Raw genomic sequence first — 14,928 nt, forward strand, 5'->3', positions numbered from 1 at the left:
AAGGCTATTCTTGAACATGGGGTGAGACATAGGTACTAATTTGTAAATAAAGCCAGTTTATTTATTTATTTCTGTTTTTAGAGGGAGAGAAACCAAAAGCCCACCATCGCCTCATGGGTCTTCCTGTTACACCCGGCACAGGTATTGAACCAGCATCTGTAGCAGCACAGTTTGCACTGCAATGCAGTGTCTTAGACCACTGCGCCACTCGGGCACTGTACAACGTAGTAGAGGGTGTGTAGCAACAGTTTTAGTAGGTAAGTGCACAATTATCAGTTTATATTTGGTTTATGTCGCTCATTCATTATCAGTTAGAGACAAAGTAGCGCCTTGGGACCCAAAAGCATAATCCGTGCTCTAACTCCCCCTTGCGCTGGTCTGGAGCAATAAAGTAGTGACGCAGGGTACCGTACTAAATCGAAAATTACCTCTAAGTCCCACAGCATAACCGCAAAACTTTTAGTTGAGCAACCACTGTATGTTTGTGCTTTTCTAATAACCGTTTTCTGTGTTCGTGCAAGTGACTGATTGAACGAATCCTCACTATCAGTATCTGCAATTTGGCAGTACGCCCAGATGCTTGTTTTGAGAATGAAAGACGTCTCTGTTTCAAGGTCTCAGCTTACGAGACAAGAATCCTTGTGAGGTATTGGTCTGTCACATGCATGACCCAGTATTGGTCGGTCACATGAATGAAGCAAACATTAATGATGAATTAATTATGAATTAATAAGCTAAATCATGCAAATATAACTTGTCTGTATATAAGAGATCTAACGGGTCTGCCCCAATGGAGCTCCTGACAGATGTTCACTATGGTGCATCAAGTTTGTTGGAACCTCTCCAGTTAACTGATAATAAACAATGATTCCTTTAAGATTGACTTTGAGTGTCCCTGAGTAAGATTTTCCACAACAGATGTGACAAATCTTGATTTAGTGCATTATTATAGGGTAAGCATTAGAATAGAATAGAATAAGGCTCCTCAATATTTGCAGCCATAGGTGATAATATCTTCCTAAGAGCTTATCCGTCATCAGTATTGTGGAATAATTCTAATGTTAAGGTAAGATCTGAATGGGATTTGCTGATCCAAGAGCAGCGTTGCTTTTCTTTTGATCCCATCAGTATCGACACATGCCTCAACGAAGCACTTAGCGAATGTCTCTGCGTGGTTTTTTGGGAAACTTAAGTTACATCTTCGTCTGTTGTAGGAAAGATGCATCGTAAAACACTCGTAAGCCTAAGTTCCATTGCTATCGGGAAACAAGGTTCTGGTCTATTTGGTTGCTAGGTGAAGACTGGTTCCTGGGTCCAGAATGATGGGTGATGTGTCAGTAAATTGGCCAGTACTTGTCTTCAGAGGTGTGGCTATGCTTGTCTTCAGTCTGTCACAACAGTCATAGCTTCTCTGGCCTGAAGCAGACGCAAGACTACAAGACTGTTTTACTAGTACAGACTGGATTTTACTACAACAGTCACAGGCTTCATCAATAAGTGCATGGAGGATGTCGTCCCCAAAGTGACTATAAACCTGTATCCCAACCAAAAACCATGGATTACAGGCAATATCCGTGCTGGGCTAAAGGCTAGAGCTACCGCTTACAACCTGTTTAAACAAGGTCACCGGGCCAAACAGAATACCAGGGCGCTTTCTCAAAGTATAACCAGACCAGCTGGCAAGTGTCTTCATGAACAGTTGTAATCTCTCGTTGTCCCAGTCCTTAATCCCAACATGTTTCAAGCTGACCACCATTGTCCTTTTTCCCATAAACTCCAAGGTAACCTGCCTAAACGACTATCGCCCTGTAGACACTCACATCTGTAATTATGAAGTGCTTTGAAAGGCTGGTCATGACACATATCAACACTATCATCCCAGACACCCTGGACCCACTCCAAATCGCGTACCAACCCAACAAATCCACAGATGATGCAATCTCAACTGCAATCCACACTGCCCTATCCCACCTGGACAAGAGGGGAATACACTTAGGTTGGAGTCATTAAAACTCGTTTTTCAACCACGTCACAAATTTCCTGTTAACAAACTATAGTTTTAAGCAAGTCGGTTAGGACATCTACTTTGTGCATGACACAAGTCATTTTTCCAACAATTGTTTACAGACAGATTATTTCACTTATAATTTACTGTATAACAATTCCAGTGGGTCAGAAGTTTACATACATTAAGTTGACTGTGCCTTTAAACAGCTTGTAAAATTCCAGAAAATGATGTCATGGCTTTAGAAGCTTCTGATAGGCTAATTGACATCATTTGAGTCAATTGGAGGTGTACCTGTGGATGTATTTCAAGGCCTACCTTCAAACTCAGTGCCTCTTTGCTTGACATTATGGGAAAATCAAAAGAAATCAGCCAAGACCTCAGACCTCAAAAAATTGTTGACCTCCATAAGTCTGGTTCATCCTTGGGAGCAATTTCCAAACGCCTGAAGGTACCACATTCATCTGTACAAACAATAGTAGGCAAGTATAAACACCATGGGACCACACAGCCGTCATATCGCTCAGGAAGGAGACGCGTTCTGTCTCCTAGAGATGAACGTACTTTCGTGCGAAAAGTGCAAATCAATCCCAGAACAACAGCAAAAGACCTTGTGAAGATGCTGGAGGAAACGGGTACAAAAGTATCTATATCCACAGTAAAATGAGTCCTATATCGACATAACCTGAAAGGCCGCTCAGCAAGGAAGAAGCCACTGCTCCAAAACCACCATAAAAAACAGACTATGGTTTGCAACTGCACATGGGGACAAAGATCGTACTTTTTGGAGAAATGCCCTCTGGTCTGATGAAACAAAAATAGAACTGTTTGGCCATAATGACCATTGTTATGTTTGGAGGAAAAAGGGGAAGGCTTGCAAGCCGAAGAACAGCATCCCAACCGTGAAGCACGGGGGTGGCAGCATCATGTTGTGGGGGTGTGGTGCACTTCACAAAATAGATGGCATCATGAGGAGGAAAGTTATGTGGATATATTGAAGCAACATCTCAAGACATCAGTCAGGAAGTTAAAGCCTGGTCGCAAATGGTTCTTCCAAATGGACAATGACCCCAAGCATACTTCCAAAGTTGTGGCAAAATGGCTTAAGGACAACAAAGTCAAGGTATTGGAGTGGCCATCACAAAGCCTTGACCTCAATCCTATAGAAAATCTGTGGGCAGAACTGAAAAAGCGTGTGCGAGCAAGGAGGCGTACAAACCTGACTCAGTTACATCAGCTCTGTCAGGAGGAATGGGCCAAAATTCACCCAACTTATTGTGGGAAGCTTGTGGAAGGCTACCCGGAACGTTTGACCCAAGTTAAACAATTTAAAGGCAACGCTACCAAATACTAATTGAGTGTATGTACACTTCTGACCCACTGGGAATGTGATGAAATAAATAAAAAGTGAAATAAATCATTCTCTCTACTATTATTCTGACATTTCACATTCTTAAAATAAAGTGGTGATCCTAACTGACCTAAAACGGGATTTTTACTAGGATTAAATGTCAGGAATTGTGAAAAACTGAGTTGAAATGTATTTGGCTAAGGTGTATGTAAACTTCCGACTTCAACTGTATGTAAGAATCCTGTTCATAGACTATAGCTCACCATTCAACACCATAGTCCCTTCCAAGCTCATCGCCAAACTGAGGATCCTGGGACTGAACACCTGCCTCTACAATTGGATCCTGGACTTCCCGACGGACCGGCCCCAGGTGGCCTACCCTTAAGCCCCCTCCCCCTTCACCACTCCTCTCTTCACCACACTGAGCAGCACCTAACCAAAACTGTTATCCTACCCCTTACCCTGAACTGGGTTTATATCCTAACCTCAATCCCACCCTAAACCGGGTTTATATCTAAATCCCAACCCTGAACCGGGTTCATATCTAAATCCCAACCCTAAACCGGGTTCATATCTAAATCCCACCCTGAACCGGGTTCATATCTAAATCCCAACCCTAAACCGGGTTCATATCTAAATCCCATCCCCAAACCGGGTTCATATCTAAATCCCAACCCTAAACCGGGTTCATACCTAAATCCCAACCCTAAACCGGGTTCATATCTAAATCCCAACCCTACCGTCCCTATACACTGATACATCACATTCTTTCCCTTTGACCCCTCTGTTTATGCATGTTTTGTTTAGTCTGATGTTGTGTTTTAAATCCTCTTTTTGTTTTTCTTTACATTTCTACAATTGTAAAGCGACTTTGAGTCCTTGAAAAGTGCTATATACTGTAAGTCCCATGTATTATTATTATTACAGAGAGGAGGTCAGAGACTTAGCACAGTTACAGACTCCGACGCCCCCCCCCCCCCCAAAAAAAAAAAAACCTCCACTGTTACAGTAAGGGTGAGCGGTCAGCATGTCTTGGGGGTATGTTATTTGTACATCTGTAACTTTCTCACATTTCATTCAGGATTATCCGTAATCATGGTAGCCTCCACATTCATGTAGAAATGTTCAGAAATACATTCTATTCTTATTGACTCCAAAATGCCACAATACATTATTTACTATTAATTTCTATTGGCCACAAAATAATCTGAAAACAAAACAAAGAGCAAATGCATCCAACAAATTTGTAGTCACAAGCTTGATGTAGTCATTGCGTGCTATGAACGTGGGACCCACCAACATTTTTGTTGTCTTGTACTGATTGTATGTGGTTGTTTTGATGTGCAGGGTATTGCATTCCTCATTTTGTTTATAGTGTGCAAGTGGAATTCAGCAGATGAGAATGCAACAGGGTTGGGTATGTTTCCACTTGACACTGCAGAAATATGTATTAGATGTTTATGTGTTCCGATCGGTTGGTTGAATTTACATATCAATAAGGTGTTATGCCATTGGTCATGCTTGCAGATAGGGGGATATCACAAACGTAAATCTAAGCTTGACATGCAAGCGGTAGGTCTGAAATATTGTATTCTATTTTCATATTTACAATATGTACACTACCATTCAAAAGTTTAGGGTCACTTAGAAATGTCCTTGTTTATGAAATAAAATATCAAATTGATCAGAAATACAGTGTAGACATTGTTAATGTTGCAAATTACTATTGTAGCTGGAAACGGCTGATTTTCTATGGAATATCTACATAGGCGTACAGAGGCCCATTATTAGCAACCATCACTCCTGTGTTCCAATGGCACGTTGTGTTAGCTAATCCAAGTTTATAATTTTAAAAGGCTAATTGATCATTAGAGAACCCTTTTGAAATTATGTTAGCACAGCTGAAAACTGTTGCGCTAATTAAAGAAGCAATAAAACTGTCCTTCTGTAGACTAGTTATGTATCTGGAGCATCTGTGTTCGATTACAGGCTCAAAATGGCTAGAAACAAATTTATTCTGAAACTCAGTCTATTCTTGTTCTGAGAAATGAAGGCTATTCCATGCAAGAAATTACCAAGAAACTGAAGATCTTGTACAACGCTGTGTACTAACTACTCCCTTCACAGAACAGCACAAACTGGCCCTAACCAGAATAGAAAGAGGAGTGGGAGGCCCCGGTGGACAACTGAGCAAGAGGACAAGTACATTAGAGTGTCTAGGTTGAGAAACAGATGCCTCACAAGTCCTCAACTGGCAGCTTCAATAAATAGTACCCGCAAAACACCAGCCTCAACGTCAACAGTGAAGAGGCGACTCCGGGATGCTGGCCTTCAAGGCAGAATTCCTTTGTCCAGGGTCTGTGTTCTTTTGCACATCTTAATCTTTTATTTTTATTGGCCAGTCTGAGATATGGCTTTTTCTTTGCAACTCTGCCTAGAAGGCCAGCATCCTGGAGTCGCCTCTTCACTGTTGACATTGAGACTGATGTTTTGCGGGCACTATTTATTGAAACTGCCACCTACTCATTCAAGGGTTTTTCTTTATTCTTACTATTTTCTACATTGTAGAATAATAGTGAAGACGTCAACATTATGAAATAACACATATGGAATCATGTAGTTACCAAAAAAGTGTTAAACAAATCCAAATATGTTATATTTGAAATTCTTCAAAGTAACCACCCTTTGCCTTGATGACAACCTTGCACACGCTTGGCATTCTCTCAACCAACTTCACCTGGAAAGCTTTTCCAACAGTCTTGAAGGAGTTCCCACATATGCTGAGCACTTGTTGGCTGCTTTTCCTTCACTCTGCGGTCCAACTCATCCCAAACCAGCTCAATTGGGTTGAGGTCGGGTGATTGTGGAGGCAAGGTCATCTGATGCAGCACTCCATCACTGCTTCTTGGTCAAATAGCCCTTACACAGCCTGGAGGTGTGTTGGGTCATTGTCCTGTTAAACAACTAATTATATTCCCACTAAACGCAAGTCAGATGGGATGGCGTATCGCTGCAGAATGCTGTGGTAGCCATGCTGGTTAAGTGTGCCTTGAATTCAAAATAAATCAGAGACAGTGGCATCAGCAAAGCTACCCCACACCATCACACCTCCTCCTCCATGCTTCACGGCGGGAACGACAAATGCGGAGATCATCCGTTCACCTACTTTGCGTCTTACATAGACAAGGCTGTTGGAACCAAAAATCTCAAATTTGGACTCATCAGACAGAATTCAACCGGTCAAATGTCCATTGCTAATATTTTTGGGCCCAAGCAAGTCTCTTCTTCTTATTGGTGTCCTTTAGTAGTGGTTTCGTGCAGCAATTCGACCATGAAGGCCTGATTCACACAGTCTCCTCTGAATAGTTGATGTTGAGATGTGTCTGTTACTTGAACTCTGAGAACCATTTATTTCAGCTGCAATTTTTTGGGCTGGTAACTCTAATGAACTTATCCTCTGCAACAGAGGTAACTCTGGGTCTTCCTTTCCTGTGGCGTTCCCCATGAGAACCAGTTTCATCATAGAGCTCGATGGTTTTTGAGACTGCCCTTGAAGAAACTTTCAAAGTTCTTTTCCAGGGCTTTCTAAAAGTATTCAGACCCCTTGACTTTTTCGCCATTTTGTTACATTAGAGCCTTATTCTAAAATGGATTAAGTAGAATTTTCCTCATCAATCTACACACAATACCCCATAATGACAAAGCAAAATCAAGTTTTTAGACATTTTAGCAAATTTCAAAAAAATAAAAACTGAAATATCACATTTACATAAGTTTTCAGACCCTTTACTCAGTACTTTGTTGACGCACCTTTGGCAGCGATTACAGCTTCAAGTCTTCTTGGGTATGACGCTAAAAGCTTGGCACACCTGTATTTGGGGAGTTTCTCCCATTCTTCTCTGCAGATCCTCTCAAGCTCTGTCAGGTTGGATGGGGAGCGTCGCTGCACAGCTATTTTCAGGTCTCTCCAGAGATGTTCGATCGGGTTCCTAATGTTTGGTATGCTGTAGTGTAATCACGACAGTAGACATGACCTGTGTCAGCTGTGCAGTTAAGCTTCTTCTGTCAGTTGTCTATCTAGAGGCAACACACATAGAGATCACAGGCGGTAGGTGGTACCTTAATTGCGGAGTTCGGGCTCATTTTAATTGCTGGAACGGAATACATGAAATGGTATGAAAAACGCCAAACAAGTGGTTTCCATGAGTTTGATACCATTCCATTTACTCCATACCAGCCATTATTAAGAGCCAACCTCCTCTCACAGCCTACTGTGATAGATTACACACAAGCACCAAAATAGAATAGGCAAGATGCAGATGTTTTAACAATTGCTACCACAGGCTATCTCAAAGGAGAGAACGTGAATGTAATAAGTAAGTCATTGTACTAAGGTCTTTTTTTAATAGAAGACATGATACTGCCAGCATGAGTACAACTGGTTCTGGAACTTTGATGCCAGCTCTTTCTCTCTCTCTTGCAGTAGTCCCAATATGAACTGTTTAGACAGCTTTATCCCAGCACCATATCATCTCTACAATTCTGCCTGATAGTTCAATGGTATTGTATGAGATTAAAATGGATTGAGTGCTCTTTCAGGAGTTCTGAATCCTAAATGGTGATGCGCTGTCCCTGTGCTCAGTGCCTAAAGGTTAGTGGACCAGCTAGACTGTGAAGGGGAATGCCAGACAGAAAGAGGGAGGGAGTTACCCGTCATACATGATCTGAGCCGACCTCCACCCCGCCCCGCCCCTCCCTCCTGGCCCTCCCTCTTTCCTCTTAACTGTGTGTTCTGAATGTGGTTCAACAGGCTGGACCGCCTCCAGCACACTCTAGGGCTGGGCTGGAACAGCTGTTCAAGCATGTGTGTACGTGTGTGCGTACATGTGTCAGTACATCTATGTCTATCTTCGTTTCTATCTCTCTGTGTCTATGTCTGCCTCTCTCTCTTTCCCTCACACTCCGTGCTGAGGTGCTTCCTGAACAGGGCTCGCTCTAGGACCCAGTGAGAGAGAGACTAGGGGGCGCAGTGATATTTTTAATCTGACCACAGAGCCTGTTAACTCGCTGCTGCTGTTTCCTAGAAACTGAAGACAGCTCTGACAGAAGTGCCTTGTACCTTAGCATAGTTCCTCATCCTCAGTGTGATACTAACCGCTGTAGGGTAGTACCCCAGGCCGCTTGGAGCAGAGACACCCCCAGGCCCCAGACAGCGGGCCCCCCCTCCATGGCCCCGTGGCCCTGTGTGTCCTGACATGCCAGGCAGCAGCAGCAGCACATGCCAAGCCCCAGCAGGCCAGCCATGGAGCAGCAAGCCTGGATACTGAGGGGCTTCCTGGCTCAAGTGGAGAGCAAGGAGGCTGAGGTGGAGGAGGCGGAGAGTGGCTTCACCGGGGAGTTCTTGGTGAGTTCTTCTCTTTATTTGATCACTCTGTTACAGCGGGGCTCCTCTCGCAGACACGGGACGGGTTCCGAGCTGTCTCACTTTATCAACAAGTGGATTAACTCTGTTGGCGTTGGAGTGGTGCGGTCTTTACCTCTGCTGTGATGCTGAATGTTTACAGTTTGTCTAAGCTTAGAGAGCACTGTGTGTATGAGTGTATTTGTTTTGATGTGAGTGTGGGTGGACATAGAGTGCTGTTGTGGTAAGCCAAACTGTTTCATTCCACTGAACAGAACTCTGTCAATGTCCCAAGAAGAATTGTACAAAAGAACGTCATGCTCAGAGGAGAGACATACTATTGACTGTATGTTGTGCTTTTTCTGTATGAGTTGTCAGTCAATCCCCAACAACTGCTTATTAGCTTCCTCTTACTGCACTGCTGCCTGTTTCTAAAGGCCCCCATACAAGGAAGGAGATCTACAGGCAAATGCAATGTTATTGATGTAGAACGAGCCCCCCCCCACCACCACCCACCCTGCACACACACACACACACGCTTAAACACACACACGCAGACAAATACACATATACGTGAACACATGCACAGAGACACACACACAGACACGCACACACATAGTGACTGACTGACACTTGCGCTACAAATGCAAACGGCTTTGACAGAAGCCTGTAAGTAGGCAGCTATACACGATGACATCAATGACCAGTGCACTTCAACTAAAACACTGCRGTAACACTTTATTTGGATAGTCCATCTGTAGACGCTCTACACACTGTTAGTAACATTTCAACTGACTACTAACCCTAGCTCTAACCCTAACCCTTACCCTTATTCTAAACCTAACCGTAATCTTAGCAAGCAGTTTCTTATCAACAGATAGTTTGTTGATAGTATGACAATCTGCAGTGCATCTACAGATGGAAAATCTGGACTATCCAGATAAAGTGTGACCAACTCCGCCTCGGGCCACCCCATGGTCTTGTTCCCATGGATGGCATCACCTGTGGACCATCGCCATGGTGAGGAGTGACACCTCTGTGACTGAGGGTGTTGGGCCCACTCTCCTCTCTCTCCGCATGCCGCCCTTGTGTCATGCCCCTGCCGTCCTGACCACCCGGGGGAACAGAGCTCACGTCACTTCCTTGTGGAACAAAAAGAGCTCTGTGGTCTGCTGGGTGCAGATGTCTGCTCCTGGCCTGCTCTGCATCAGCCTTGTGTTAGGGCTGTCTGTGAGAACTGGGCCTGAACAAAAAGACCAGTGTGTTTGAGATACAGAGGACCAGGAAGGGACACTCTGGGGCTTTATTTGGAGTGTCACTCATTCACTACTAATTGGAATGGAGTCACTGATGACTGGAAGTCCTCTCTTAGTCTGTGGCTAGGGCTGTTTCCAGTAAGCTAATGTCTGTACGTTTGAGCCATGCCAGAGCTGATAAAAAGCTTTGGCAGTAGCAGTGGTGTCCCAGTGTTACCCACAGAGTGTACAGGGTGTGACTATAACACTGAATTTAGCTCTGGGGAGGAGTGACAACTTATTGCAGCTCAACTGTCTCTCCTCTTAATTAACACTGAAGAGAACTGTAAATAAAAACCACGGTGGGCAGTTACTAGACTCAGACATGGGAACTGTGACAACTGCAACCTCATTGTTTGTATGGCTACTTACTTCCAGTTCCCCAGAGGAACAAGGTAATTAGACACCCTAACATTTAGCCACATAGATCGAAGTGTTAGCCAGACTGAGATAACCCCTTCCCTCCTTCACATGCATACATACGTGTTGTGTTCTCTAATATTTGCCTCACTTCCCTGTGTTGCAGAGGCTCAAACGCCAGTCCATCAAGTACCGCACTGACAAAACCTACCCCACAAAGATAGCAGATAAGCAGGAGAACGTGAAGAAGAACCGATACAAGGACATTGTTCCTTGTAAGTCAGCTTTTACCATTACAGTCTAATGCAATGGTTTGAAGTGGTATATTTATGCAGTACTCACTATAACTTTTCACTACTACATCTCACTACAATACCATCCTCATTTCCCCTCAGTTGACCACAGCAGAGTGAAGCTGTCCCTTACCACCTCCAAGAACGATAACGACTACATCAATGCCAGCTTCATCAAGGTAGGGTGATGGGACTTTGTCCTGGTATACTAGACTGTACAATAGAAGAGTATTTGCAGCAGAGTTCCAGGTGGACAAGTGTGTGACACTTTGCTCTGCGTACCCCCAGGGAGTGTCAGGGGACAGGGCCTACATTGCCACTCAGGGCCCTCTTCCCCACACCGTGCTGGACTTCTGGAGGATGCTCTGGGAGTACGACACAGAGGTACAACTCTGTCTCTCTGTCTCTCCCCCTGTCTCTCTTTCTCTGGTGGGGTTGGTGTACTGATGGACTTATGGTGATCTTGTCTTCTATCAGGTCATAGTGATGGTTTGCAGGGAGTTTGAGATGGGCAGGGTAAGTCACTCTCTATGCTCATGTACACTATACACTTCTCTATTATTACACTCAGTGGTGGAAAAAATACCCAATTGTCATACTTGAGTAAAAGTAAAGATACCTTAATAGAAAATGACTCAAGTAAAAGTGAAAGTCACCCAGTAAAATTCTACTTGCGTAAAAGTGTAAAAGTATTTGGTTTTAATAAACTTAAGTATCAAAAGTAAAAGTGTGAATAATAAAAAAAATCCTTACATTAAGCAAACGGCACAATTTTCTTGTGTTTTTTAATTTACGGATAGCCTGGGGCAAACTCCAATACTCAGACATAATTTACAAACTAAACATTTGTGTTTAGTGAGTCAACCAGATCAGAAGCAGTAGGGATGATCAGGAATGTTGTCTTGATAAGTGTGTGAATTTAACCATTTTCAGTCCTGCTAAGCATTCAAAATGTAATGAGTACATTTGGGTGTCAGGGAAACTGTATGGGGTAAAAAGTACATTATTTTCTTTAGGAATGTAGTGAAGTAAAAGTTATCAAAGATATAAACAGTAAAGTAAAGTACAGATACCAAAAAAATACTTAAGTAGTACTTTAAAGTATGTTTACTTAAGTACTTTACACCACTGCATTTCATAGTCAAATAATGTGTTATTAAAATGGTCAGTGTTGTGGCTTTATGCACATTGAAGCCTGTTTGTGTTACTCTTTTGTAGAAAAAGTGTGAGCGCTACTGGCCAAAGAAACAAGAGGAACCTTTTGTGTGTGACCCGTTTACTATTTACTGCGTGAGTAGTAGGCTACTTCCTCTCTCTTCCTCGCTCTCTGACCACTTCCTGATTTGGTTGGTCAAATGGCCTCTTAACCATAACTAGGTTATCTACACTACAGTGATCAGTAGTCATGAATGGTAGATGAATGCAACCTTTGAACATCCAGATACAGGCACTTAAAAAATATGTTGATGTGCTTAGTATTTTTGCTATGGGATTCTCATTTCTGAGGTTCTCCTCAAACATGCCTGAAATATGCCTAAACATTGATAATCACTCATGTGTCAAGTACATGTAGTATACTAATGTCATTCTCAGGTTAAAAAGACTAACGTCTGCAGGTTGTCTGTGTGAAAATAATGCTGAACTGCCAACTCTGTGTGTTTGTGTACAGGACTCAGAGGAGAGTAAAGGAGACTATGTGAGCAGGAACCTAAGAGTGACCTACCGCAATGTAAGTACTGTTTATACCCTTACTATAAACTGAGATGCAGCTTTAATTAGAAACTATCATGGATAGAATTTGCGGACATAAATGCTTAAAAACGCAAAGTTGTGATGGAATATTTTGTGGGTGGAATTGTAGTATACTTTGGTGCCGAGCATGTCAGTAATAAATCCCCTCAAAACTAACATCACATGAGGTAGGGGTAAACAGGAAGCCCTGTGTGAGTACACAGGTCTCCTGGTGTGTCTCTCTGTCTGTGTTAACATTGAACTGTGTCCCTTAGTGGAGTCGTACCCTGAGACAGCTGCACTATATCAACTGGCCGGACCACGGGGTCCCAGACACCATCCCTCCCATCTTGGAGCTCCTGCAGGAGATGAGAGCTTACCAGGCCCATGAGGATGTACCCATCTGTATCCACTGCAGGTCAGCTCTCCAACCCCCCCACACACACACACACACCCACACACACACACACCCACACACACACACACACACACACACACACACACACACACACACACACACGTGTGTGAATCAGTACTGAATCACACCATACTTTAAGTTAATTGTGTACTGTGTGTGTATGAATCATTGTCTGATACGGAGAGTCAATAAACCATCTCAAAGCACGGAAAGTTAGGTTCCCTTTGCATCTAATGCTAGGCAGTCATATATCTCTATCTATGTTGCTGTGGGGTCCTTTCTCATTAAATAGTGATTGTTCCGTAGGTGGAACACATTCTTGTGGGCCTCCTGTTGTAGACCCCTTTATGCTCAGGCACCTCCCTCTTCTCTTAGACACACAGACAGGAAGTGTTTGTGGGCGGATGGCCATCAGGCGACAGTGGGTGTTACAACAAACACTCGTATAAATTTTCCTTTTCTCTTACTGTCTCTGGCCATGGTTACAGCTAACACATGAACTCAAATGTACTTAGCACTGCATGCTAAGCCACGCAGAGTGAAAAGGTAACCTATTGTAAGTCCGTTGCTTATCTGAGGGCCTAGTGGTGATTTTGCGTTTTTCAACCCTGTCCTCCTTTAATAACTCTGTTGACTGACTTTCGTGAGTAAGACACGAGAGAGAGAGAACAGAGCTTTTTTCCATACTATGACCACAGTGACACACGGAAATTCCATCGATGGCGACAGGCCCCCTCTTTGAAAGTTGCTCAACGTGTTTGTCATAGGCTTGAGTCAAGTGTTGCATGACACTCCAGAAAGAAGACTCAACAGATAAATCCTCAAATGCATCAGGAGTTTTCCACAAGACACGTTATCCCCTCTCTCTGTTCTCTATAATAAGACTATGATAGACACTCTTTAGCACCCCGTATTAGGCCCAATTGCGAGAGATGATTTACCCCAGTCAGATGGCATTACACTTCAGTAGTCAGTGAATAGAAGTGTCCGTGTACCAGGCTGACATCCAGGCGTGGTTTACAGGAGGCATCACAGATAGATGAACCACCAGGAACGGAATGTTCAGTCATAGGCATCAGGCATGCCCGTGCCATAGACCCATGCTCTCCTCTCTACTCAGTCAGTTAACCCACAGGCAGGATTGAGGATAGGAAAGTATTACCGTGTGAAATGACAGATCTGCTTACACACATTGTCCTTGGAACAGTTCACTCTCCACGGGAGACTGGGCTGCCCTCATATCACCTACAGTTGAAGTCGGAAGTTTACATACACCTTAGCAAAATACATTTAAAGTCAGTTTTTCACAATTCCTAACATTTAATCCTAGTAAAAATTCCCTGTCTTAGGTCAGTTAGGATCACCACTTTATTTTAAGAATGTGAAATGTCAGAATAATAGTAACGAGAATGATTTAAGCTTTTCTTTCTTTCATCACATTCCTAGAAGGTCAGAAGTTTACATACACTCAATTTGTATTTGGTAGCATTGCCTTTAAATTGTTTAACTTGGGTCAAACATTTTGGATAGCCTTCCACAAGCTTCCCACAATAAATTGGGTGAATTTTGTCCCATTCCTCCTGACAGAGCTGGTGTAACTGAGTCAGGATTGTAGGCCTCCTTGCTCGCACACACTTTTTCAGTTCTGCTCACAAATGTTCAATAGGATTGAGGTCAGGGCTTTGTGATGGCCACTCCAATACCTTGACTTTGTTGTCCTTAAGCCATTTTGCCACAACTTTGGAAGTATGCTTGGGGTCATTGTCCATTTGGAAGACCCATTTGTGACCAAGCTTTAACTTCCTGACTGATGTCTTGAGATGTTGCTTCAATACAACCACACAATTTCCTTCCTGAGGATGCCATCTATTTTGTGAAGTGCACCAGTCCCTCCTGCAGCAAAGCACCCCCACAACATGATGCTGACATGATGCTGCCACCCTCGTGCTTCACGGTCGGGATGGTGTTCTTTGGCTTGCAAGCCTCCCCTTTTTTCCCTCCAAACATAACAATGGTCATTATGGCCAAACAGTTCTATTTTTGTTTCATCAGACCAGAGGACATTTCTCCAAAA

General features: G+C 43.3%; 1 protein-coding gene across 3 annotated transcripts in view; it reads left to right on the forward strand.

Annotated features, from left to right (window-relative positions):
* Positions 1-8,252: 8,252 nt before the first annotated feature.
* ptpn22 (protein tyrosine phosphatase non-receptor type 22) overlaps positions 8,253-14,928 on the forward strand; it is a 16,575-nt gene continuing 9,899 nt past the window's right edge. For 2 of the 3 annotated variants that reach the window (XM_024005529.2, XM_024005530.2), the window contains exons 1-8: positions 8,254-8,760; positions 10,579-10,687; positions 10,808-10,884; positions 10,994-11,089; positions 11,183-11,221; positions 11,924-11,995; positions 12,375-12,434; positions 12,712-12,854. In XM_024005529.2, coding sequence (XP_023861297.1) covers positions 8,635-8,760; positions 10,579-10,687; positions 10,808-10,884; positions 10,994-11,089; positions 11,183-11,221; positions 11,924-11,995; positions 12,375-12,434; positions 12,712-12,854 — 722 coding nt within the window. In that variant the 5' untranslated portion in view covers positions 8,254-8,634. Of the gene's footprint in view, positions 8,761-10,578; positions 10,688-10,807; positions 10,885-10,993; positions 11,090-11,182; positions 11,222-11,923; positions 11,996-12,374; positions 12,435-12,711; positions 12,855-14,928 lie in introns of all 3 variants that reach the window. The other variant, XM_024005531.2, reaches the window with a different exon arrangement.

Source organism: Salvelinus sp. IW2-2015, linkage group LG17, assembly GCF_002910315.2.
Source record: "Salvelinus sp. IW2-2015 linkage group LG17, ASM291031v2, whole genome shotgun sequence".
Taxonomy (NCBI): Eukaryota; Metazoa; Chordata; class Actinopteri; order Salmoniformes; family Salmonidae; genus Salvelinus; species Salvelinus sp. IW2-2015.